Source organism: Nothobranchius furzeri, chromosome 3, assembly GCF_043380555.1.
Source record: "Nothobranchius furzeri strain GRZ-AD chromosome 3, NfurGRZ-RIMD1, whole genome shotgun sequence".
Lineage (NCBI taxonomy): Eukaryota > Metazoa > Chordata > Actinopteri > Cyprinodontiformes > Nothobranchiidae > Nothobranchius > Nothobranchius furzeri.
In genome coordinates, this window is record NC_091743.1 from 63,655,224 (window position 1) to 63,683,222 (window position 27,999).

At 40.6% G+C, this 27,999-nt stretch overlaps 1 protein-coding gene across 5 annotated transcripts in view; it reads right to left on the reverse strand.

Annotated features, from left to right (window-relative positions):
- kcnab2a (potassium voltage-gated channel subfamily A regulatory beta subunit 2a) overlaps positions 1–27,999 on the reverse strand; it is a 123,417-nt gene that overhangs the window by 55,883 nt on the left and 39,535 nt on the right. For 3 of the 5 annotated variants that reach the window (XM_070549381.1, XM_070549383.1, XM_070549382.1), the window contains 2 exons: positions 17,536–17,698; positions 9,274–9,315 (listed from right to left, as the gene is read on the reverse strand). In XM_070549381.1, the coding sequence (XP_070405482.1) occupies positions 9,274–9,315; positions 17,536–17,612 (119 nt within the window). In that variant the 5' untranslated portion in view covers positions 17,613–17,698. Of the gene's footprint in view, positions 1–4,026; positions 4,860–9,273; positions 9,316–17,535; positions 17,699–27,999 lie in introns of those variants that run through there. The other 2 variants (XM_070549384.1, XM_015959056.3) reach the window with 2 other exon arrangements.

A 27,999-nucleotide genomic window follows, 5' to 3' on the forward strand; every position in this document is an offset into this window, starting at 1 on the left:
TTCGAACATCTTATTCTTAGTTTTCCTAATCCAGATTGCAAAACTGTAAAACCACTCTTGTTTGTAGTTTTATATCGTCCACCATCCCTTACTCTAAGTTGTTGGATCAGATCTCAGATTTTTTATCTGATTTGGTGCTAAATACTGATAAGGTCATTATAGTGGGGGATATTAATATTCATGTGGACATTGAAAATGATAGCCTCAATGTAGCCTTTAGTAATATCTTAGACTCAATTGGTTTTACTCAAAGAATAGCTCCACCCACTCCTGCCACCATACATTAGACCTTGTGCTGACTTATGGCATAGAGTGTGAGGAAATAACAATCTTTCCACATAATCCAGTCCTCTCGAACCACTTTCTGATAACCTTTGAGTTTTTTTATAACTGAGTTCTCGAGACATGAAAGTAAATTTCACTATAGTCGGTCTCTATCTGACAACGCAGTTGCATCTTTTAAATCAACTGTTCCATCTTTACTGTCCTCAGCATCTCAGAGGCATGAAGCAGATGGCAATATTTTCAGTTCTAGCCCCTCACAAATTGATGCCTTAGTTCATCATGTTAATTCCTCTTTACGTGTGGCATTAGATGATGTTGCCCCTTTAAAAAAAGAAGGTAATTAGGGACAGGAAGTTGGCTCCCTGGTTTAATTCTCATATACGAGCCTGAAAACAAAACTCTAGGAAATTGGAGAGAACATGGCGCTCTTCGCACCGTGAGGAGGCCTACCTATCCTGGAAAAATAGTCTTGTGCTTTATAAAAATAAGCTTCGACAAACTAGAACTGCTTACTTCTCACCATTAACTGAGGAGAATAAGCATAAACCTAAATTTCTTTTCAGTACAGTTTATTATGTGAAGTGCCTTGAGATGACTCTTGTTGTGATTTGGCGCTATATAAATAAAATTGAATTGGAATTGAATTGAACACTACTGGTGGGAGAGGTTTGCGGCTCGATAAAATCTGAGGGAGACTACTTCAACTTTAGGACAAACTACCAGAGTCCCAAAAAGAAAAACACCATTTGAAGTCACGGACAACGAAAGACGTTAGGACCTAGAAAACGGCGACTGTTGTTCACTATCGGAAGGTTGCAGGTTCAATCCCGGCTCCAGCCAAAGAATGCTGCTGTTGTGTCCTTGGGCAAGACATTTAAACTGCCTTGTCTGCTGGTGGTGGTCGAAGGGAACGGTGGCGCCAGTGTTCAACAGGCCTCGATTGCCTCGGTCAGTGCACCCCAGAGCAGCTGTAGCTACATGATAGCTCAGTCCCACCGACGTATGAATGTTTGTGTGTGTGAATGAGTGGATGACTGATGGTGTTGTGAAGCGCCGGGGGGGGGGGTGGGGGGGGGGGGTGTTGCAAAACCCTAAGAAGGCACTTTACAAATACAGGCCATTTACCATTAACTATCTTGTTTCCTCTGGCAATGCGGGTTCCAGTATCTGGTAGACGTTGCCTGGTGATGAATGATTATGGGACAATGTTTGCGTTTGTTTGGCAGATTTACTTTTGCATCTTTAACCTCACGTTTGGACTATTCAAACTCGTTTTTAATGGACATCATCAAAGCCATTCTCCCTCACCACCAGTTGGTCCAGACGGTGGCTGCCAGGTTTTTGATTGGTGCTGGTAAGCACCAGCATTTTACACCCATCCTGAGTTCCTTGCACTGGCTGACTGTCTGCTTTAGGATCCAGTTTAAATAATTTTGGTTTAGTTTGCTTTTCTGTTGTAAACCTGTAGTATGACCTTTTTGAATGTGCTTGTGTTTTGTCTAATTCTTCTTTCTACGCTTCTTTAGGTGACTGCTAGGTTTGTGTGAAGCACTTTATAAACCAATATGGTATTTGGTATCATACGGAGAAAGTCAACTCCAACCGGTAAGGTTTAAAGTCTAGTTTGTACTTCATCTGCGGACGTGTGAAAACACACTGCACCATCATCCGGAGTGCATCAGACGCAGTAGAGCTCAAATTTATAACTAACTGTCGAAGGCAATAGAGACTGCACATCTTTGATTGGACAGCTCAACAGTGTCAGTGGAATGTCAGTCCGCCAATGCTGCCATTTCCATCGCTTTCACTGGATTTTTTTGGATTCTTTTTGATCTTGTGAATTTGTGTTTTCAACGACTAACTTCTTCCACACCAATTTTTTCAACATTTGTAAATTTAACTGAGTTGGAGCCATTTTATGTTTTCAAATTTTGATTAACTGCAGTCGCCTTCAATAGGTTTGACTATCAATGTTAATGAGCAGTAGATGTAGATGTATTTACTTTCTGAAACCTTTGTTAAAACTTACCTAGTGGTTTGAAACATTTTAATGAAAGATCCTGAGGTCCTTAGACTACATGGAGAACACAACACAGTTTTTATCCACCTATGCAGGAACTAGCAGTGTGCAAATAAGAGTGGTTAATGTAAATGGGTCTAAGCAACAATGCTGGCTCACCTTATAGACCACATACCTGAAATAATAATGAGCTTGAATCAGAGGTTGCATGTTCTCTGTGACCTAAGGGGCAGAGCTATAATTACAGAATCCAGGATGATCCGATTCAAGGCAATGATCAGAGTACCTGGCAGGACTTCCTCTGTTAGATTAGCTAATTGGTAACTGGAACCAAAGGTTAATCACAAGTACTCAAAAACAATAACAAGTAACTTGATTTTCTTAATAACACAGGTCAATTTTATCATTACAGTTACAGATTTTAAGGTCTACAAGGTTATAGACGAACCCTAACCCTGACTCCCTCACAAAGTTTCACCCAGACCCGCCATGGGTTGGTTTTACCCAACAGGAGGGAAACTAGAAGTGCCGACATTCAACACTGTCTGCAGACACAGGCAGTTCTTGGTAAAAGCAACCAACCATACCTGTGTTCTGGTCACTGATCTGAGACAACAGCTTTGTCTTTGTTTGATGAAAACTATCCATGCCCTTAACAATAACAACAGCCCAACAGGCTGTAAAAAGCCAACACAACAGACGCGGAGCCTGCTGCTCTGTCGGCTCAACAGCCCATAAAATAGCTTATTTGGTTCACTGCCAAATGAGCAAATGTTTGAAAATGTGTCCGTCTGGCTTTGGAATGTCACAAATGTTAGGAAAGCATCAGCACTGATGCTCAGAAACAGAGGAAAACCCCACACACAAATGCCAATGTTTTACATTCTGCTTTTGACATATCATACTTTAAAATATGATAAAAATTATCTATATTTGTTTCAAAATGTTACCATTTTAAAATTAGGAAGTTACATTTTATTTATGGCGTAGAGGCAGATGTATTCCCACCTTTATTTTATTATTATTATTTATTTATTATCTACATTTTATATTGTTAAAGCAGGGTTTATTTTTGTCCTAAAGAATGAGTTATTTTTGTTCTAAAAATAAAGAAGAGCATGTCCTGTTTTTGAATTCTTTGGTAAATATCCCCCCCCCCCCATTCATTAGTTAGACTAGCAAAACAGACTCCTGCAAATTAAAATAAAATGAAGCCAGAAGTCAGTAAAATACCTGACCCAGTCAAATGTAGAGTATTGTCATTTTCTAACTAGCCTTTTACATTTTAGAGGACGTTAACAAGACTGTTACTGCACAGTGATTAGCAGTGAAGGAAGTCTGTATTCAAGAAGAGATGAAAAAGACAGATTGAGTGAATTTAAGGGGACAGGTAAATCCTTACGGAGTGGTCTGTCCTTCCTGAGCAGTTGTGCAAATATGCTGACCTAGATGATTAAAATAAAACCGGGGCCCAGGTATCTTTGCATGAGTGCAGTCTGACCAGAGGACAGAAACGAGACTTTGGAGATACGAGGAGTGAAGAAGCAGAGACAAATGCTAAGACTGAGACGGACTGAGATGAAAACACACACCTGTTAAGGAGAGCCGTTTGACTTCTTCAGCCACAAAGCTGATACCTCCTGCATGCCACCTGCCAGCGCCCACCCCTACCCCAGCTCAGGGGGAAACTCAGTCCCCGTCCTGCTCTGCCTTTCTCTTACCTGTACTTCATGCCTGTCTGAAAGGACACACACTCTTCCAGGGCTAAGCCATTCATCTTCAGGAAGTCTTCCATGTTCTTAATCTGAGCGGCGATCCTCTGCTCCCGCAGCCTTTGAAGCTCTACCTGGTCCGTGGGCCTGGACGGAGGCTGATTCAGCCCCTGGTCCGAGTGGTAGCGGCTGATCCCGCTCCGGATGCTCTCGCTGTATGACATGGACAGCATCTTGCCGCTGCCACTGCTGCTGCTCTTCCGAACACCGCTGCCTGGCGCTGCCGGTTTGGGGATCTGAGGATTTTCAGGAGGACAGTGACTGGACCTGCGCCTGTTCGGAGGCCCTCGGGGGCCGCCCGTATACCCACCCGAAAACATGCTCTCCCTCCCCTTTCCTCTTCCTCGTGATGCTGGGTCAAGTCGTGCAGCGAAAACAAAAGTAGTGACACGGACTATGTGGGGGAGCTGTCAGGGCACAGCCACCTCCTTAAATAGCGCCTGGTCCCGTGGAAAAGAAAGAAAAAAGAAAAGCTCTCCTGCTTGGGGCAACACACGGCCATGCATCCTGTAATCAGAGTCGCACAACATAGCCCAGCACCACCCTCCCCTTTCAGGTGCACACTGGAAAGGGAGCATCCAGGTGACCGACTTGCTGGTGAGTGAAGAGCAGGACAAAGGACACATGCTGTCTGCAAAGGGGAGGCATTTGTACATGCACCAAGCAAAAGGAGGAGACACATTCCTGCTCTCCCTTCTGAATCGTATGTGACTGATCAAAGCACACGCGCGCGCACACACACACACACACACACACACACACACACACACACACACACACACACACACACACACACACACACACACACACACACACACACACGCACACTTAATGGAATATATTTTAAAGTTTGTAAGAAAACAGTTGACTGAGTCAGAAAACCCACACAAATGCTGTTCCTTCTCTTCTTTTTGTATTCGAGTGTTTTGTTGTGATTAATCAACAGAGGGCAGCACTGTTTCAGCTTCGTCATCAACAAAAGAAAGCAACTCAATCCCAAATGCAGCAGAAAGCAGTGACCACAACACCACTTTTTCAGTAAAGAGCAGAGCGCAGAGAGACCGCTGTCGTAAAACAAGAACACGCAAAAAAAAAAAGAAACACATAAAACTACTTAACATCAATCAATGTGTGCAAACTTAACTCCTAATATTACTCTTATTGGGTGGAGCTGCTCAATAAAGAATAAAAAAAATGCTTTCACTTCATGACAGAAGAAAAAAAATATTTATCCAACTTCATTGTATTTTAAAGTAAGTTTTGTTAACGGACTTCATACACATCTTCAATATAACTGAAATTATTGCATAATCTGCATTTTTAACATGAACAGATTTTCTGTTAGAAACAGCAGCATTAGTTGAAACTCTAGACTATATATTGATCTTTAAATTTCGATCGACAAAAACAGCTGAAAACCCCAAATTCAATCTCACTGTAAAGATCATTACACTTCCATTTGAAACAAAAATTAAAGAAAACACCTCAAATTGTAAAATAATAAATTTATTATTCTAAAAATAAAGTCCTAATAATAATAATTATTTATCCAATCCAATACAGAATGAAAGAGTAAAACACATAATTACCAATCACATCGTGACTAAATTAGCATTGATTAAATACAAAACCTAAAATTTTACCTCTAACTTTTTGGCTGCTTGCAGATAAAAGCATCGATACAAAAAAAATACTTCAGGCTGGGCTGCATGCAGGCCACACACACACTCACACACACAAACTCTCTTCTCGCTTGATCCCTCACACACAAAACAACTCCAACACACTGACGGCAAATCTTTCCTGAAACTCACCCGATTTCGTGGAGGTCGGCTCATCAGCGAGCTTTTTTGGTGTCAGTTTGCGCTTTATAAACAGACACTGCAGATGGCCACGGAGCAGGTCCACCCAAACTGGGAGTGTCTTACTAGGAAATATCTAAACCAATTAGTGAATCAGAGAGTGCATCCCTCCCCTCGCAGCTCGCTCCCATACTCTACCGCCATGACCAACACCTCTCCTCGGCCCCCCATCGCCCCCGCCCTCGCTAAAAGATCCCCTGGAAGAAATCCATTTATGTCATTTAGTGGTGCGTCTCGGTTCTGCTAACCGCAGCAAATAATATCAGCCCTGAATTATTCACAAAAGCTTTTTGCACTAAAAGCTTCTGATTGTTGTTCCACAGGAAAGAATGCTAAGAGCTGGACAATAGAGAATGGAGGTGTGCATGTGTGTGTGTGTGTGTGTGTGTGTGTGTGTGTGTGTGTGTGTGTGTGTGTGTGTGTGTGTGTGTGTGTGTGTGTGTGCGCAAAGGAGGCACAATCACACACAGTGTCATGTATTAGCACATACTGCATGAAAATACACATACACACAGGAAAATACACAAACTCTCCAAGCAAAGATTGTGAAAACCAGACCGGTTAGCATGTGTGCAGCATCTCCCCCTCATCATCAGGCTCGGGGTTTGGGTTGTGAGGTTGGGATTGGATGATATGATTCACGTCACACCATTCATAAATAAGAAAAGAAAATAAACTTTTGAAAACAACTTTGTATGTTTTGGGATGCATATCTAGTACTTCTGACCATGCTACTCAGGAGATGTGTATCAATTAACATAACAATCACACAAAACCATGAAAAACAGCTGGTTTCCTCAAATTCGTTGGAATTCTTTCAGTGCATGACCTGCTGCAAGGTCATTTGATGATGAGAAAACAAAATCACACAGATGTATTTAATATACTTAAATTCAAAGCTGATGGTCTGCAGCTACGAAAATACATTGGGTGAGTTATACTGTGTGTAATCATAGGACTTTTAATAAATAGGTCAAATCTGTAAGTTCACGGCTCTGACAGAAGTGAATGTGGTCTGAACCACTACAGGCTGTATTTTATATCTCTGTTTTTATACTCATATCAAAATATCTATTTTCAACCTTTAAAAAGGGTAAAAAGGTTTAATAATTATTAAAGCTATAATGAGTTATTAGAAAGAAAAAGTCTTTGCACAGAATTCTAAGGGTGGATTTCGGCCAATTAGTCTACTTTTCGCCACTTGCTTCTTAATCCACAGTAGCATTGCCTGAGCATACTAACAGCATTAAGATGACTTCATCATTAAAGGTCTGTGTAGTCTTAAACACACAGGAGATATGAGCAGCAGGCTGGATAATACAAGGAAAAAGAGGGAAAGATTACCTAATATTTATTTTAAAGAGGTCCCAGAAGAAACTGCCCTTTCAGCCTCTATGTAGCATATGAAACACTCACAATGGCCCAGAATCTCTAATAAATGGTCAAACACAACATTATAATAAAATCCACACCTGAGGCATCGGCGGCGTGAAACGGCATCGGAACGCCTCTGCTTCTAATGAAATTCATTATAGTCAATGGGGTTGATTCAAACCGGCTACCCCCAGAAGCGCAGTGATGCTAAAGATAGGATTGGGTTCAATCTTTGCCATGAGCCGCTTTCTGCAGTTGACATAAGACTAGACTAGAAATTATGCACAATAGTGTAAAACATACAATAGTTTTCAAAATAAGACTATTGCAGAGATGTGATTTCTTATCTATGTAGATTACGTCAATACATGCAACCTACGGATGCAACCTAAAGATTAGGCTTGGGCAGTGTCCAAATTTTAATACCGTCTAGGTAGGTGTGTTCTTGCTGTGTATTAGTTCTAATTCCATGTTGTCGTTCTTTTAAAAACACAGAAACGTTTCGTTACCTGTTTTGTCGCTACGTTTCGCCGGCGGCTGCAGGCTTCCTCAGCTGGTTAAATGTTTATATTTTATATATAGATATATACATACACACACACACACATATATATATATATATATATATATATATATATATATATATATATATATATATATATATATATATATATAATTTGGCTCTGGATTGCTTCGATTACTAAAAGTTAGCATCAGCAACTGCAAGACCAGATTGGTCAGCCTCTACATTGGGAACGGGCAATATGGCTATATGGATATCATCCAGAGCTGGCACAGATTGATAGCATTAATGCAAAAGCTGGAGGAGTGTATGTTCAGACATGTTGCCATGTTGAAGCGCTAAACTGTCGCGCTCCTTGATGACATCATCAGCAAGCACAACTGGTTAGCCGGTAGTAAATAATTCTATATCATAGGCCAAAATCAGACTGGTTATAACTTTTACTGTTCATACCGTGCACCACTTCTCTACATGAACTCAACGATAGATTTGTGAAACTTAACCCACAAATCTGCATCCTCTGCACCAGCGTACAAGCAGGATGTTCAGAATGAAACTTCCTTTTCAATAACATCCTATTTGGCTTTCTGAATAACAGTTATGTAGAAATTGGGGATTTAACCCAACCTCCTCATGTAGACCAGAAGAACCGCTCAGAGGACAGTTTGCACTTTTAAAGAAAGAAGAGAAATATGCAAGGCGCCAAGATAAAGGGAAAAAAAATCCGATAGTGAGCTCATTACAAGCACATCCACGCAGTCAGGGATTTTTCTAACATGATCAGCAGAATAAGGCCTGATATTAAAACCATAAAATATGATCCCTTCTCTAAAGCAGCCCAAGGCCTGAGCAACCCAGTGATCACTCATGTGGGCTAATTGATGAAATGATCTAAATACTTTTCTCTCAAGAGCTCCAAAAGCTGAAATTTACAACAGAAACAATGACTGAGATTATTTTTGCTATAACGTGTCTAAAGTAAAAGATGAGAGCCGCATCACATGAAGTCTGAGGCGTGCATCAGAGGGAGTCTCGAGTTTCACTCATGGAAAAAAAAGTTAAAATGAGGAAAGAATAAAAAATACATTTAGGCTGAGGAAGTTATTGTTGATGCAAAGGTTTTGCAAGCAACCTTGTAAGAAAATCCATCGTCTACCCTATCAGGTTTAAACTGGATGTGCAATGGCAGCTAAACAGTAGATGGTACGTGTTATCTGTCCTACTGAGGATGGATGTGTGGTTTTAAATGACCCAACATCAAGACTTTACTGCAAGGGGACCACAGTAAAATAAAACACTTAAAAAAAGGTAAAACAAAAATAAATACACATTATAATCAAACGCAGATCACTTCAAAATAAAAGGCAATAACTTGGATGAAGCTGTTCTGTGTCACAGAGAGAAGACTGACTGTCACTGACAGAGACAGACAGGTACCTGTAGAACTGCAGCTGCCGTTTGGGACTCCCATAACGAGCGCTGAAGACACCAAGGGAGAGGAGGAAAGGGGAAAGCTTTGATTAATACAGGCAGAAAGGAAAGAGAGTTAGTGGCGAGGCGTTTGATGCTGCTGAGAGATAAACACAACCTTAAGTGTGAAGGAAGGAGAAACAACAGAAGACACCTTTAGATTTGGTTGAAACACCAAAACAGACGCTCAGCTGCCTGTGGAATAAAATACAGTCTTATTTGACCTGTTTTGCACAGGTCAAATAATTCTGCAGTTCTTGTCACAACAGAAGCAGAGGAACAAGACATGGAAACAGAGGAAATACAAAAAGATGTATTAAAACAAAAAGAAAACAAAGAGCTAAAAAATATACAGAAACAATAGAAACACTAGCATGAAGAACTAAAGAAATACGTTAATTTTCTTACACACATTGTACAATTCATTCATCAGACAGTTAAAAAGCTGAACTCCCCTCCGTTCTTGCCTCCTGCCTCTCTTCTCTCACCCCCCACCATTCAACACTGAACTTTGATCTTAGCATATGTATCTAAATGTTTATTATTTATCCGTTAGTGTTATTTTAAGCGGTATCAGTTTTTATTACCAATTTTTAGTGGGATTTTAAAATTCTTTTAAATTCTTATTATTTATTATGTCAGTGTTATTTTAAGCAGTGTTAGTCTTTATGTTTTAATGCTAGTTTATTGCAGTAAGGGTCAGAGAGAAATTGCTATTTCGATTCTCTGCATGTATGTGCTGCACATGTGGTAGAATTAAAGGCCCCATGTGTGAAATCCATTGAAATCATGATGAAAAAATTGTGACTCTTTAGTGCCATGCAGTTCAGAGAAAGTATTGCAGCTACGGTGGCTCACTCATGAGTTTGATTGTATAATCAACTTCCAACCTGTCTAATCTAACCTCTAATCTGTTGGGAGGTTGCACTTCTGGCAATTTTCACAACATTTGTGATAAACTTTTACGGGAAAATGATGTAATGTAATGTAATAATGTTATGCTTGTGATTTTATATCTATATTTCCTCCTAAAACAATAAAAAGACACAGTAAAAACATTTTTGTTCACTCTTTTGCGGCAAGCTTAATTATCATTTAGAAAGTTATGTAAAAGGATGTAATCTCACTCATTTTAACCATCTTATATTTGAGGTAGTTTAGTCCTCATAATGGACAATAAGTTCTGTGAATTTGGAAATATTTGCTCTTGACTGCCTAAGGGAAACTGAATTTTTCAGGGGAACATAATTTTGCCCAAAACACCCATTTCACGCGGATCACGGAGCGCACTGCTCGATGTAAACAAACTGGCTGCCGCTACCAGCTTATATGGATGTGGAGCGATCACTGGCTGCTCGTTAACCATGGCTGGTGAAGGAGTGTTTGTGAGCCGGGGACACGCAGTGGAGATCAAGTAAACAATGCTGACTAATCCACCAGCTATATGTGGCTCATGGCTGGCGTGGTGGAGATGGGCGTCACGAGCTACCGAGCTACTAGTTAGCCATGGCTAGAGCCGGGGAGACGCTCTGTGCGCTGTGTGTAAACTCCCACGGATTACCAGCAAAAGGAGACCCAAGTCTAAAGGTAACATTTGAGGAGAAGCCCTCTGTGTCGGAGCGTCTCTGTAACGAGTGGAGAACTACATCGCCGTTAGTAAAGTGTTGTGGAGATAAAGTAAACAACGCTGATTTAGCCACTGGCTAGCGGACAAGCGCTGGAGCGTGTTGGGAGAGACGGCAGGCAATGGGAACAGAGGAGACTTGAGTAGAATGACTTTGGAACGGACACGTTGGGACTGGATCGGGAGTTCTGGTACTAGGAAAAGGCGAATGAACAACTTGAGGTGAGTTTGGGAGTCAAGAGACACTAATCGGAGGCTGGCGTCCAACTAATAGCGGGCGGGGGTCTGAACGCATGCAGCTTTCTTGTGTTGGACATGATGACGAACTGACACATTTTATGTGTCTTTTGATTGAATTGTTTTTAATTGAAACTAACAAGTACAGCAACGGTGTAGCTATTCTTTTCTATTTCTTAGTTGAATGACCACACTCCATGCTTCCAGGGCACACTGCTGCCCTCTGCTGGTTCTTTCAGGACACAGTCATAGTCCAAATGGGTAACGTGGAGCTCATACAGGTCCTTCTAAAAAATTTGCGTATTGTGATAAAGTTCATTATTTTCTGTAATGTACTGATAAACATTAGACTTTCATATATATTAGATTCCCCCCGCCGGCAGTAAGTCAGGCTCGTTCCCAGTGAGAGTTGGACTCCGCCAAGGCTGCCCTTTGTCACCGATTCTGTTCATAACCTTTATGGACAGGATTTCTAGGCGCAGCCAAGGTGGTGAGGGCATCCGTTTTGGTGGCCTGAGGATCAAGTCTCTGCTTTTTGCAGATGATGTGGTCCTGTTGGCTTCATCAGAACGTGATCTTCAGCTTTCGCTGGAGCGGTTCGCAGCCGAGTGTGAAGCAGCTGGGATGAGAATCAGCTCCTCTAAATCTGAGACCATGGTCTTGATTCGGAAAAGGGTAGAATGCCTTCTCCGGGTCAGGGATGAGGTCCTGCCCCAAGTGGAGGAGTTTAAGTATCTCGGGGTCTTGTTCACAAGTGAGGGAAAACTGCAGCGTGAGATCGATAAGTGGATTGGTGCTGCATCTGCAGTGATGTGGGCGTTGTACCGGTCTGTCGTGGTGAAGAGAGAGCTGAGTCAGAAGGTGAAGCTCTTGATTTACCGGTCGATCTACGTTTCAACCCTCACCCATGGTCATGTGCTTTGGGTAGTGACCGAAAGAACTAGATCGCGGATACAAGCGGCTGAAATGAGTTTTCTCCAAAGAGTGGCTGGGCTCTCCCTTAGAGATAGGGTGAGAAGCTCGTTCATTCGGGAGGGGCTCAGAGTAGGCCTGCTGCTCCTCCACATCGAGGAGCCAGTTGAGGTGGCTCGGGCATCTGGTCAGGATGCCTCCTGGATGCCTCCCTGGTCAGGTTTTCCGGGCACGTCCAACCAGGAGGAGACCTAAAGGTAGACCCAGGACACGGTGGTAGGACTATGTCTCTCACCTGGCCAGGGAACGCTTTGGGATTCCTCCGGAGGAGCTGGCCCAAGTGGCTGGGGAGAGGGAAGTCTGGGCCTCTCGCCTTAGGCTACTACCCCCGCGACCCGACTCCGTATAAGCGGATGAAATGGATGGATGGATGGATGGATGGATATATTAGATTCATTACACACAACTGAAGTAGTTCAAGCCTTTTATTATTTCCAATATTGATGATTTTGGCGTACAGCTCATGAAAACCCAAATTCCTTTCTCAAAAAATTTGCATATTTCATCCGACCAATAAAAGTAAAGTGTTTTCAATACAAAAAAAGTCAACCTTCAAATAATCATGTTCAATTATGCACTCAATACTTGGTCGGGAATCCTTTTGTAGAAATTACTGCTTCAATGCGGCATGGCATGGAGGCAATCAGCCTGTGGAACTGCTGAGATGTTAAGGAGGCCCAGATGCTTCGATAGTGGCCTTAAGCTCATGCAGATTGTTGGGTCTTGCATCTCTCAACTTTCTCTTCACAATATCCCACAGATTCTCTATGGGGTTCAGGTCAGGAGAGTTGGCAGGCCAATTGAGCACAGTAATACCATGGTCAGTAAACCATTTACCAGTGGTTTTGGCACTGTGAGCAGGTGCCAGGTCGTGCTGAAAAATGAAATCTTCATCTCCATAAAGCTTTTCAGCAGATGGAAGCATGAAGTGCTCCAAAATCTCCTGATAGCTAGCTGCATTGGCCCTGCCCTTGATAAAATACAGTGGACCAACACCAGCAGCTGACATGGCACCCCAGACCATCACTGACTGTGGGTACTTGACACTGGACTTCAGGCATTTTGGCATTTCCCTCTGCCCAGTCTTCCTCCAGACTCTGGCACCTTGATTTCTGAATGACATGCAAAATTTGCTTTCATACAAAAAAAGTACTTTGGACCACTGAGCAACAGTCCAGTGCTGCTTCTCTGTAGCCCAGGTCAGGCACTTCTGCCGCTGTTTCTGGTTCAAAAGAGGCTTGACCTGGGGAATGCGGCACCTGTAGCCCATTTTCCTGCACACACCTGTACACGGTGGCTCTGGATGTTTCTACTCCAGACTCGGTCCACTGCTTCCCCCAAGGTTTGGAATCGGTCCTTCTCCACAATCTTCCTCAGGGTCCAGTAGGGTTGGGCATCATTTGATTTTGAACGATTCCGATTCCAATTCCTTTTTTCGATTCCAGTTCCCATCGATTCCCGATTCCGATTCTTTCAAGACATGACATGTTTTAAATGAGCCAGCTAACCACAGGTCCTACTTGATGAAATAATCTTAACTTCAATATGAATTTTAACTCTATTAACAATAACATCGCCTTCACTTGGACAAAAACAAAAAGCAAAAGACTTGCAGCACAATCAGTGTGTTTGTTTCTGACCACAACCAAAGTCTGGAAGAAGCCTCTGGGATGAGAGGCTAAATGTCTCCAACATATCCAGAAACGTCCAGCTGTTTTCAGCTAAAACTCTCAAGATGATCATGTCCAGGATGACTGAGAACCTAAACCTCCGTGCTGCAGCAGCATTCAGTCAGAACAGAAAGTGAAACTTAAATGGCTGCGTCTGACTGCTGATGCTTTGTGTGTGTTTTTATTTCTGCAGCCAGTGAGACAATCTCACCTCACACTGTCCAGAGTTTGTTCTTTAAAGCTTCTATTAAATCCACCGTGTTGATGTATTTTAGCAAGTTTCCTCTATGCTGCAGGAGTTAAAGTTTACATTACGGAGTAAAAGTTCAGCAGACGCGTTTGTTTATATCTGGGTGGGAGGAGGGGGGGACTCGTGCTGCACACACACAGCTGGTGTGATAAGCTCTCAAAAGCGTTAATCACAATTTGCAGATCACGTTTATTTTTCACGGAGATCGTCAGCGGATTCCACTTCCGTCAGCATTCTAGGAATCGACACTAGGAATCGAAAAAATATATATCTTTGAACGATTCCGGGGAAAACTAACAGTTGGAACTGGTTTCAATCGATGCTCAATGCCCAACCTTAGGGTCCGGTCACCTCTTCTCATTGTGCAGTTTTTTCTGCCACACTTTTTCTTTCCCACAGACTTCCCACTGAGGAGCCTTGATACAGCACTCTGGGAACCGCCTATTCTTTCAGAAATTTCTTTCTGTGTCTTACCCTCTTGCTTGAGGGTGTCAATGATAGCCTTCTGGACAGCAGTCCGGTCAACAGTCTTACCCATGATTGCGGTTTTGAGTAATGAACCAGGCTGAGAGTTTTTAAAAGCCTCAGGAATCTTTTGCAGGTGTTTAGAGTTAATTAGTTGACTCAGATGATTAGGTTAATAGCTCGTTTAGAGAAACTTTTCATAATATGCAAATTTTTTTAGATAGGAATTTGGGGTTTTCATGAGCTGTATGCCAAAATGATCAATATTAGAAACAATAAAAGGCTTGAACTACTTCAGTTGTGTGTAATGAATCTAATATATATGAAAGTCTAATGTTTATCAGTACATTACAGACAATAATGAACTTTATCACAATATGCAAATTTTTAGAGAAGGACCAGTATGTCCCTAAACAGCTACTGCATTTTAAGATGGTGGATGACCATGGAGCATCAACCACAGTTTATGTATATAAAAATGTATAATTTCAAGTTGAGAGGAATATATTGAATTGATGTTGGTGAGAAATATTATTGAAAAAGGATAAGTTTGTGAACTGGAAACACAGGATTTGATAGTAAACTGGTAAAATATCACACACTGGGCCTTTAACAATAAAGTAGATGGTTGATCGATTTGATTGACAGAATAGAAAGTATTTATAGATGAAAAGATAATATTACAAACCAAGAACACTCCTACCGTAACACTATGTATATATAACTAATATTTGAGTATTATGATCACTACTTAAGATATATTTAGATACTTTATGTCCACTAATACAGAGGAAGCAATATGCTCACTGCTTGATAAGCACTTTAAAAGTCATACTTGAGTTTTAATTTAGATGTAATCAGCATTGGTTTACTTTAACAGAAGCTAAACATGAGACAGCGTGACTTGCTTCAATTTGCTGAAATTAGACTTCATCATGTTTTTATACGACAAACGTTTCAGTGAAGTCAGACCAAAGATTTTCTAAGACAATAAGATAAGAGTAATAAAGATGATTATGGGGAGCTTGCATTGTGCTGATGAATTATGATTAAACACATTAGTAAGCCTCTAGCGCCCCCTGCTGGTGATTCACAGGTGCAGCACATGTTAGATCTGGAATTAGGGACTCCAGTTTCAACTTTGGAGGATCTGTGCTGAAACAGATCATTTGTGTCATGTGAAACATGAAAAACACCTGATCATTGTTAACAGTCCAGATAAATCATTTTAGTGAACACCTGAACACGATGATGTGGATCGAGGGGCTGACTCGACAGCATGAATAATGTACATGTGTGCCTATTGAAGAGGAGAGGACCAACATTCTACAGGCCACAGTCAACTTGATCAACTCTATGCAACAGAGAGGGGTTGCCCTGCACGAGGCAAATGGTGACCACACCATTTGCACCACACACCTGTACATTATTCATGCAGCCTCATCAGCCCCTTGATATGCCACACCTGTGAGGTGGGGTAGATTATGTTGATAAAGGAAAAGTGCTCACTAACGCACATGTAGACAGATTTCAGAACAATATTTGAGAGTTGTGGGTCTTTTGTGCATGTAGAAAAAGTTTCTGATGTTTGAGTTCAGCTCATGAAAATTGGGAGCAAAAACAAGTGTTACATATTAGTGTATTTATCAGCTGTTTTTTTTGGGGGGGGGGGCAGGTAAAGTGGTACCAAAGTTGCTATTAGTAACAGCTTTTAATTTCCTCCTGTTTGAGATTGTTGTTTTTTGAACTTTGGCTATTTGATGCATCAAACAACAACATTCTGCACTCAAACGGTTTGAGCTAATGAGTGAGAAAAGGGGGCGGTCCTTCTGACCTATCAACCAACAGTTGAAGATTGTGCACCAACCGAGTGGGGGTGAAGTCTAGTTTATACTTCTCCATTAACAAGGTTGCATTGACATGCAAATGTATTGTTGAAGACGTTTTCCTTTTCTACTTCTCTGTTGGTGTGTTGGTGCGGTGAAGCCATCCTCTGCCAGGACTACTTTCCTGGGATATCCTGCCATCACTACAGTCACATCTCTAGTGTGTTTATGTATTTCAGATACTTAACACAGACAAGTGTCCCTCCTCCACCTCTTCATATAGTCACAACCTCCAAACCACATTTCCCATAATGTTCATCCACCAATAAAAAGTTAGCTGCGTATCTTTGCTTGTAATACCGTTTATATCCTCCGACTTTTTCCACGAGACGTTCTTCAATTTGCTCCGTGTCTGCTGCTAGATATGCTCAACTCTCGCTTTTTTTTTTTTTTTTTTTTTTTTGGAGAGGGAATGGCAGTGCTGTTGACAGAAGTTAAAGGAAGAGACATTCTGACCAATCACAGGCATTACTTTTACTGGCTAGTTAGAAAACTGGGCTCTATACTCCATCCATTAGAGACCTCGCAACCATGGAGAAGGATAAACTAGGTTTAACCCTTCACTTACTGGATCAGGTAATGTCGATCAATAGCTCAAAGCCAATGAGGATGCTAACAAAAGTTATGAGAAAAAAGCCTCTGAAGGAAACTGTTTAGTATTCTGCAGTATATTACGTTGGATTGTGAACAAAAGACATTTTGTGGATGAACAATTTTATTAGAGGACATTAATTGGACCCTTGTGGATGTAAAAAAACTGTTTTTGTTCAAGATGGCTGTTCTGTCAATGATGAGTGGCTTTTAACATTTAACATTTATGAAGACATGATTTTGTATTTCCAAGTGGTTTGACAATAGTGTTTGCTGTGTCTAGTTATGGTGGCGTCCTCGATTGCCATTAGTCCCAAGAATCCTAGCTGTGTAATGATGTCTAATAGGTAAACATACATGGAGTGTTTAACATAGAAGTTTGTTTAATACACAGACATAAAAATACTGCTCATAAAAAAAAATTGGCGAAGGTCTCGGACAATTCATCAAAGAATCCGTCCAATCGCCCAGCCTTACTTCTGACTTAACAGACAGGAACTCATAGGAACGTGAAGAACATATCCACCAGCTCACCTGTAGATCATGCCAGGTGAGCCAGTCTGTCGGAGGGAGAGGCGGGCCGGGGAGTCTGTGGTAGATTCAGGATACATGGAGGCAGGTGGGAGGGGGTGAGGCCAGCCTGCCGGGGGAGGTGTTCAGTCACGGGGACCACAGTAGATATTGCCTATCAGGGGCCCTGGAAAAGAAAGAGTTCCAGCAAAAACGTTTAAACATTAAAAAAAAATAAATGAAAATAAAAAAATAATTGAGCACCCTTTGAGATATTTGTGCACCCATATTTGTCTTGTTTGTGTTTTGTGAGTGGATCAGACAACAGAGACTGAGACTGTGCCTCTTCCTTCACTCAAAATGATTTTTCTTGAACATGTTCCTTGATCTTAAGTGAGAACATCAAGTAGCGAAGAGGTTAACAGACGGTGGTTTGTTTAGTGTCCTATCAGGAAAAGCAGCTCACATTCAATCTATATAATGAATACAAAGGTCCTGATTTTGTAATTTTTGTTATTTCTTTGCATTTTTAGTTTTCCATTTGTGTTTCACTTCCTGTAAATAGTGTATTCTTGTTTGTAGGAGGGAAAATGAGACACTTCAAAAATGCTGAACAGTATTCTTCTCATTTTTGTAACGTTGTCAACAAAATTTTATTTTCTCTATAGCTTCTTCTTGTTGTGTGAAACTATTTTGCAGCTATTAGGCCTACATTTCTGCACTGAGGGACTAGAGAAGATGTTTCATTCCTATTCTAAACTAAAAACATAACTGTGAAAAAGCACTACGTGTTTCAATTTACAAGAAAATGCTAAGAACAGAGATCGTGAAGCTCTCTACTCAGGCATCTGGGGAATTCATTTAAGAAAAATCAAAAATGGCCTAAAATAATACATTTTTAGTTCAGCTTTTTTGTTTGAGAAGTCACTTTTCTTTATTAGGTATGGGAGCATCATGCACCGAGGGTTTATAAGGGTGGGTAAAAGAGATCTTGTATTCTGAAAAACACCTCAAACAAAAGATTTGCCACATGTTAGGATATTAATTAGCTTTTTAAAGTTTTGGGGGCTACGGGTTAGGGTCTGCATGCTGTGTTGGATGTAGAGCAGTGTGATTTGACTGAAAACAGGGACCGTTACACATTTCCACCACTAGATGGTGTTATGTTGTCACTAAGAGTCTGCAGAGATAAGCTGAATGATTAAATCATAAAACATTTCAACCTTTCCAGTTTTCCGCGGCTTTGAGATGAAATTTAGCACACAAATTATCTTAAATAACTAAATAAACTAACAAATAAAGCCAAACCCACCCAGGATAACTGCTTTTACAACTGCAGCTTGCCAATTGCTGCACTTATGTGTGCTTTCAATTCAGCAAACCATTACTGCTGAGAGCAACTGGATTATATGAATAATTCAAAGTGTCTGTCAAAGAAGCAGGCCATTTCTGTGGCAAGGTCTCTAAAAGAGAGCTGGATGAAGGGCTGGTTGGGTGGGCGGGGAGGTACAGGCAGTTAAAACCCAGTTCACAGAAACTGGTGAAAACATTTCCAGCAAACAGTCCTAAAACGGCTATAATAAAGCACAAACCCGACAAAAGTGAGAGTGGAGGAGCTCATCAGAAGCAGCTACAAGTCACCACTCGTAACATGAAGGTGACTTTCTCCTGCCATTAATTTCCCAGGCAGGGAATGTGTGAGTCCCACGCTCCCAAGGACACATCTAACGCTCCCAACCCACTCACTCACTCACTCACGGCTCTGTGCATCACAGGTCATTCCTGCAATTATATGATGATGATGATAGCACGACCCTGATGGGTAAAAGGCACGGCAGGAGATTTACCACACAGCACAACTGAATCATTGTGGGTCATTTGTCACCGATGACAATCAACTGGGCGGCTTATAGAGTTCATTTTTTATTTAAGTTGAATTGTTTTTAAAGTAGTTTAGATTTAAAGATAACGAATGAATAGTATTATGAACATGCAGCAAATCAAAGCTTCATTAGGATGAAAATGAAGCTTTTGATGTTTGGAGTTGATGTTTTGGCATTTTTAGAAAACCACTGCCTCAAAGGTCACGATAGATCAATTCAATTGTGACATAATTAATTACTAGCTCACTGAAAATGAACAAACGTCTTAAAATCAGCAAACCTTTGACTTTCTTATAGTTGTAGAACTGAATTAAGTAAGTGCTTATGGGCTGACTGAAGTGAGCTTGAAAGTACTATATAAGGTGTTGAATCAAAATGTTTGGAAATTATCTTTAATATATTTAGTTAGGGAAAGATCCTCAGATGTAGTTGTAGTGTTATGGATCATTGTTTATTTTAAATTGAAACCTGAAAAATTTCAGCAACTTCCTGTAAAAGACAAGCATACTATCTACTCATCTATTCATCCATGAAAGAATAAAGTTACATTCAAACAAAGCGTACCATAATTTTTCTTGTGAAATTCCCAATAAGTTTGATGTGTTACATGACCCTCTTCTTATTGAAAATAAAACAGAAGTTGGATCCAAGATGGCTGACTTCTAAATGGCCACCATGGTCCCCACCCATCGTGAAAAGTTTGCCCCCTCACATATACTAATGTGCCACAAACAGGACGTTAATATCATCAACCATTCCCATTTTATTAAGGTGCATTCATATAAATGGCCCACCCTGGACAGTTTATTTAAGAGTATTTACTATGCAGATGTTAGTTTACATAAAAACACATTTACAATAAATTCTGCTACAGCAACAGACTACCCGAGGCTTTACTATGGAGGGAAAACGGCCGATATGTCAATATATAAAATGTGATATATTAAAAGAACGTAAATATTGGCCCAATACATCAGCTGACCAATTTATCTGTCTACCTCTATAACCAACCCCTTGATGCAACCGTATGCAAGAAAATGAAATTAACTAACTAATTGATACAACTGATTTTCTGTCAGCAACTCTCTCAAAAGTTAAAAGCAAAACTCAAACTGCTAAAATGAAATCGCTCTCAAGTGTCAGGATAAAAATAATGACCTGAAAGGTCCTGATGGAAATAAAATTCAACAACACATGAGTGGAAATGCATTCAAGATTTTAATGATTACAGTAACTGAATTAAGACTACCATAACAGCTGGTAATTAGTCAACACTTCAAACAGGACTAAGACCAAAAAGCTCTAGTAATGGTTGGCATGGTTTATGGTAGAAATTGTGACTTTACTGCTATTGCACATGACAATGAATGCTGTGTCTGCTTTAGACAAAGGCATGGCAGCAGCCGCTATTGCAGACATAGAGTGAGTTAAGGAGGAAGTGCTTTTAAAGAAGATGAACAGCTTTATTATATATGGGCCCAGTTTGGGTTTAAGGATTTAGATGTTTAGCAGAAAAACATCCGCTACCAACTAGGGATGTCCCGTTCTGATATTGATATTATCAGATTTGCATTCAAAGATGGAACAAGCTGATAACATAAGTCTTGTTGCATAAAAACGTAATGCTTCAGTAATGGCCTAAAATTCCTGATGTAATTTATAGGGATATCCTGTTCCGATATTGAGATCGGCCCAAAAACACTGTATCGGAATACATCGGACTGCATCACAAATCTCTGATATCAGCAGTTTGGTTCGCTTTAAATTCCATTCCAGCAATTTTATCCAGCAGAGCCCAGATCCAGCATGCAAAGTCCATGTGATCAGAACAGTGTGTGCTAGCAAAGTAGCAAGGAACAACGTGGACCAGTGCAGCACTTGTCATGCACAAGTTTCCCGTGGTGGAACAGAACCAGGGAAGATTAATATGTCCAACCTCATCGTGCATTTGAAGCAGCATCACAGAACATTGCATGAGGATTTTCAGTGTGTGAAATTGAAACTTTAGACTCTCAACTTGCAGCAGTTGGTCAGTAAATAATATTGTGTTTTATTTTCCTCATGTCCCTAACCTCAGCTGCTCACATTTATGCAACCAAATGTTAATAAAAAATTGGTCAGTTTTTTATACCAACTGTTGCTGGCTTTTGTTTTCTGTTTGAGTAAAATCACTTGATTTTCATACATTCCACACTATGAAATTAGTAAAAGTATGTATGACTTGTGCTGACATCATATTGAATTGATATCGGTATCAGTCAATACTGAAGGCTGCAATATCGTATCGGAAGTGAAAAAAAGTTGTATCAGGACAATCCTACTGCCAACTACGCTGGTCGGTTAAAAGGTCTAAACAAAAATACGATTATGCTCAGCATTAACCTTAGCTTGTATTTTATTAAAGACATCTACATCATAAGTTATGTTATGAGAAATTATATGTTTCATTGATTGGAAAAATAATCATAACAGCATATCAAGTAATTTAAAGAATTTGTATATTTTTTTGCACAGTAAATGATCTTTAAATGGCATCCTATATTTTAATGAAGTCTTTGTTCTGCTGCAATGTATCAGGTGTGTGAGAATATTTAAAATCAGTCATTTTGACACATAAACTAAGGGAAGGAAAGTATCGTGATAAATATTGTTACTGTACATGCCGAATCGCCAATCCCTAATCAGCTTGCTGAGTACACCAAATCCTCCCTCTGGACTTTCCGAAGCATAAACCTCATAAGAATCAAGTTTGTAAAACTTGTTTACCTCACAAAGCTTATCTGACAGCCCCTCTCTGTGGAGCAATGCACCAGTGGAAGGGAGACGACTGTAGTGAACTGCAGTTGGAGAGGATGCTGCTGCTGCTGCAGCAATGCGGTACACTACAGATACATCCTGGCTCAAGTTAGAAGGCTCAAATTTACAGCACTAATGGGCAAAGGTGCACTTTGCAGATTAAAACTGCAGACAGAGCAAGAACAAAGAGAGAGGAGAGAAAAAAGCTGAGTTTAAAGAACAGCTGGCCCAGTTCCTTAGCATCCACTCATCTGGATTCCTATTTAAAGATGCAAGAAAACAAAAGTAAAACAGTTTGGGCTGCTATGCAGTTTTATACAGCTGAATTTATTGAATATTCAGCACAGCTGGAGTCATGGTAAGTTTTTCTCATCTTGAAATAGTCTAGTGCACCTGTTCAGTATTTATTGTGATTAGCAAAATATAAAATTCCTAGCTCAGTGATTTTGTTTTTAGGTATTGGATGAGAAAACAAAACTGACTTTTCAGATTTCCAGTACATTAACACTAATCAGCATCAACACACAATTAAACCCTAACCCTTTAGTAGAGATGAATGCCTTGTAAATTGTACTACGAGAAAAAGAGCTCCAGTACACCTGTTTCAGGAACTAGACGATTGCCAGAGAGCCTCAGACGGCAGGATTTGGACTCTTATTTCCTGATATTTGGACATCTCGCCCCTGATTGGCTAACAGCAATGTGACTCTACCAATGACTCTACTTGCTTTGCAGTGCTGATGTATCATATCCACAAATAACACAAGCATGGAGGAGTTCTGCTGTGTGGTGGTGTTGCTAATGCCAACAGTTAGCCTCTACTAGTCAAGACGTTCTCTGCGGTTTCCTGGATGCTAAATTAACAACAGCTTTCCCTGTTGTGAATCAAAAGGGATGAGTCCATGAATGTTAAGTGAGTGTGACGTAGATCTGTCACGCTTTTCAAATCCTAGATTTTCACTGTCTATTTTCAACCAGAAGCTAACAGTGGAGATAGGTGTAGGGGGCTATTTTCATGTTCAGCCTGCATGAAAAACTCAAGAGTGACCAATAATTTAAAAAAATAATAATTAAAAATGGTTTCTCAGTGAACCTGCTCTTTAAAGGTATTTTTATTAATCTAAAACCCAAAAGTCAATGGGTTGCCACTGTCTATCCCCAGCTGGAGACATTTGTTTTAAACATATTCACGTTAAATTGAAAGTATCACTCTTTTTCCAGCAGATAACGTGTAATGTAACATACTGAAGAGCATCACAAACATGAAAATATGTTGGTGTACATTTATAATCTGCAATAAATGTACAATTATTAGGGTGCAGAACGTTAAAATCACAACATCTGCTTGGATCACAATCACTAAACTGTTATGCTGATGTGATGGTGTCACTGCCCGATGTGGCACCAACTTGTTAAACACAAAAACTAGTGATGCAAAGTTATGAAATTTTTGGGTCAATACAGATATTCTTTATTAAGATCACTGTTATGGCTGATAACTGATAATTGCCGATATCGATATACTGAAATTAATGCTTGTAAAATCAGCAATTTTGTATAAAATGAAAAATATTAAAGCCGAATTTACATTTATGTACACACACCACACACATTTACGCTTCTGAGATTATTACATTCATTGTCACATGACTAAACAATTACACATCACACCCCTCACCCTCTGAAACAGGCAAATAAATGGAGACAAGATGGAAAAAATCCATTCATCCATCCATCCATTTTCATCTGCTTATCCGGAGTCGGGTCACGGGGGCAGTAGCGTAAGTCAAGGGGCCCAGACTTCCCCCTCCCCAGCCACTTGGGCCAGCTCCTCCGGGGAAATTGCAAGGTGTTCCCTGACCAGGTGAGAGACATAGTCCCTCCACCGTGTCCTAGGTCTTCCTTTATGCCTCCTCCCGGTTGGACGTGCCCGGAAAACCTCACCAGGGAGGCATCCAGGAGGCATCCTGACCAGATGCCCGAGCCACCTCAACTGGCTCCTCTCGATGTGGAGGAGCAGCGGGTCTACTCCGAGCTCCTCCCGGATGACCGAGCTTCTCACCCTATCCCTAAGGGAGAGCCCAGCCACTCTTTGGAGAAAACTCATTTTGGCCGCTTGTATCCGCGATCTCGTTCTTTCGGTCACTACCCAAAGCTCATGACCATAGATTGACCGGTAAATCGAGAACTTCGTATTCTGACCCAGCTCTCTCTTCACCATGACAGACCGGTACAACGCCCGCATCACTGCACATGCAGCATCAATCCGCCTATCGATCTCATGCTCCAGTTTTTCCTCACTCGTGAACAAGACCCCAAGATACTTAAACTCCTCCACTTTTTCCATGATGGAAAAAATATCGGTTGTAAATATCGGCCCAGTTTTATTTATCTGACCGATACCGATATGTTAAAAAATGACCAACATCGGCCGATAACGATATTGATGCTGATATATTGACCATCCCTAGTCACGTTGATTGTGTAATGTTGCAAACATTTGTTCCACGATGCAGTACCAATACATAAAATATTACAACATTAATATGAACGCAGAAAGGCGGAAACCCATCAGACTTCTTCATCATTGCTTCACTTAAGCTAATCTCTTACATCTTCTGTGGAAACTGCTAATATCAGTCACAAAGGTTGCTCTTCATGTGCTCCATCCACAAATCCACCTACACCCTGCCCGAGTGAATTCCCTCTTGAGACAGAGCTTACGTGAGCAAGGCAAAGCAGGCAGGCCTTGCTGGCCTGGAAAGCATAGCACGGTGTTTAGTGTGTTGGCAGCTGCAGAAAAAACACACGGATCCGAGCAGATGGCTGTGGACGCGGGAGACGAGCTAACAGACGAGAACTGCCGGGGATATCCTATATGAGAGATCAGTCAGGCAGAGAGAGAGAGAGAAGCTCCATCAGACTACAAAAATGATTCAGAAGGAATTCCCTTTTAATCCAAAGTGACACTTGAAAAATGGAAGTCAAAGCCGTGTAAAGATAAAAATACACTCAATGATCAGACAGTTAGTGATTTTTTTTTCTTTAATGGCATCCTATGTTAGGCTGTGAAGGTCCCCTGATCACAGAAACGATGCAGGTCACTGGCTGCCAACTGATGAAGGGAAAAAACGCTAATGGCAATTTGCATAAATAGCCTACTTATACATAAAACTTCAGATACAAATCCTCCCCCCAGTTAAAAGACATTAAAAGCACAACGGAGAGCCGCCATGTCAGGAATCATTAAACTCTGACAGCTGCCGCGGCATGCACACAAGACGTTTGCTACTTATGAGTCAAACTTTAAGCCTTGCCCATCATAAGCTGAAGTGACTGGACCAACAAAGATTAGAGTTCAGCTGTAACTGTCTCATCTTCAGCTTTAAGCACAGGAGCCAAAATCCTCGCTATCTTAATTACATCATGTTGATACTATTCTTGGCGTGTGTTCTGGGTTTTTTCAGCCACAATTCATTCACAACTTCTGTACTCTAAAATTGCCTCTCAAAATACCATCCCAATTTCACTGATGAGTCTCCCTTCTGCACAAAAGAGAAAATAAGGAAAACATTAAAGATGATCCTCGTTGGTACTTTAAAGGTCAAATATGTCTTTAAGAATTCTCATAATATCTACTACGTATCCCTCAAGTCCTTGTTTGCATCCTGCATGAGATTTATGACCCCAGTTTGCCCGTCTGCTTGACATTATGAAGATGAATCAGCAAGCTGAATGTCATTACTCAACATTTTTATTTAGACCTGAGCAGTGACTTGTACTTAATGCCTAAATTTTAAAGACAGTGGCAAGAAAGCTGCTGCAAAATGTAATTGTGAATGGTATTTGCATATGTAACCTCTAAACGTTGGCATGAGACTGCAGCTGTTAAAGGTAAAATAATGCTTTCAATAGCACTTGGGTGAGAGCGTGACAGTGAAGAAGAGTTTAACTCTGCCTGAAAAGACAAACGTGGCTAAAATGCCTTTGCATTGCAGCATTTGCATTGCAGCATTGCTTGTACTTGAACCACATCAAACAAAACAGGAAATAAAAAGGTTGAATCATCAGGTCAGAGACTCTTAAGGATTTATTCAGATGTGTTGACTAAACAGTGGACGGTTAAAACCCATACACACTTACTTTAGTGTGCAAATATATCCAAATGAACTGCATGTCCTTGTGTTTCTGCAGGAAAACTGTTCTAAACTACAACTCTAAGAGATTTGTAATCTCACTGCCTTTTTCCTTTCAGTACACCTTCAGTGTTCTCTTAAGCTTTAGATCCCAGAGTCCACTGGGATCATGTTTTTAACAGAGCTTTGATAGCTCTGTTTTTTTATCCTTGTTCAAGTACCACTTATCACTGCTTTCTGCATCACTGCACATGTAATGACACGTGAGCATGAGCAGGCTGTACAGAGGAGTTCAATATTTAGTTCTGCATAGGTGAGCAGAAAGTATTAAAGCTACATTACGCAACTTTTACAGCTTAATGTTTTTTAAAGGTTTCGGTGTAATACTATCATCTAATATGTTCATTTTCGTAACTGTGATAGTGTTATGGGGTCTCGTGTCTGTTCACTGCACTATACAGTTTTTGAGTGGTGGGCCGCCGGCGGAAGCACTGACTGCGTGTTGCTTTACGGCAGTATCTCCTAGACAACTGGTTTAGAGACTTCAGCTATGGTAGATCCTCCAAAGAGAGCTAGAAAACCATTATCAGAGGAATCTAGGAAAAGAAAGAGAGAACGCGATAGAGAAAGAGGAAAGAAAAGAATTAATATTGGGCCGGCTTTTCCTCGCTGGAGAACTCTTCTAGAAAGAACGCCATGTACTACAGACTGACCTAGCCATGATGCTAATGAATAGGTAAGTAAGAAATGATTTCACCAGGGTTATTATGTTTGATCGGGCATTAAATTGTTACACGGTACTGATAAAAGTATTTATTAAATGTGTGTAGGTGGAAATCTTTTTTCAGTATTTTTTCTGATCACACAACTGACTCAATCTCGATGTTAGCCACAGAGGCTAATGTGATGCTAACGTGTAAGAGTCGGTTCTGTCGTATCAAGCTGCAAACCCCAGCGTTTAGCAGTAAATAAATCAAACATCTCGTCTCCATCAATGTGCCCCGAGTCAGCTTTTAGGTTTAAACTTGTTATTAGTACTGTTTTTTTCTGATTAGTAAACGTTATGATAGACCACGTGTCATCCACGCTGGTCCTCGACAGCTACTGTTCTGCATGTTTTAGAGACATCTCCGTTCCAACACAGCTGAATACATGGAATGAGTAGTTACAAGAACTTTGCTAACATTGATCACAGCTGAAAAATCCTTTCAGTCATTTGATTCAGCTGTTTTGAAGCCGAGATGTTTTGAAAACCAGAAGGATAGTAGCTCTCGAGGCCCAGTGTTGTTGAGACCTGGTGGTGGCACAATTAGTCTTTGACAATGGATTAAATTGACTTATTTTCTCAGGTATGACACACAGCAAGTTACTTCTACGCCAAATACGAGACAAAATGAAATAGAAGCACCGTCACCACCACCTGTATCAACTGTTACAGAGGGGTCTGGGTATGTTGAGTATTTTTCTCTCTCCATTTAGAATGATATGTAAATAATGTTGTGATTTATCAATATCATGTTGTTGGACGATTAGAAATTGATCTGATGTTGTATTTTTTCTTTCTTTTTAAATCATGTATTTCAATAATACATTTTTAACTAATACAGTTTATTATTTAGAGTGGAGATCAACATTGAAGGCGTTCAGCAGGTGTGCTCTGAAAAAGAAATAGA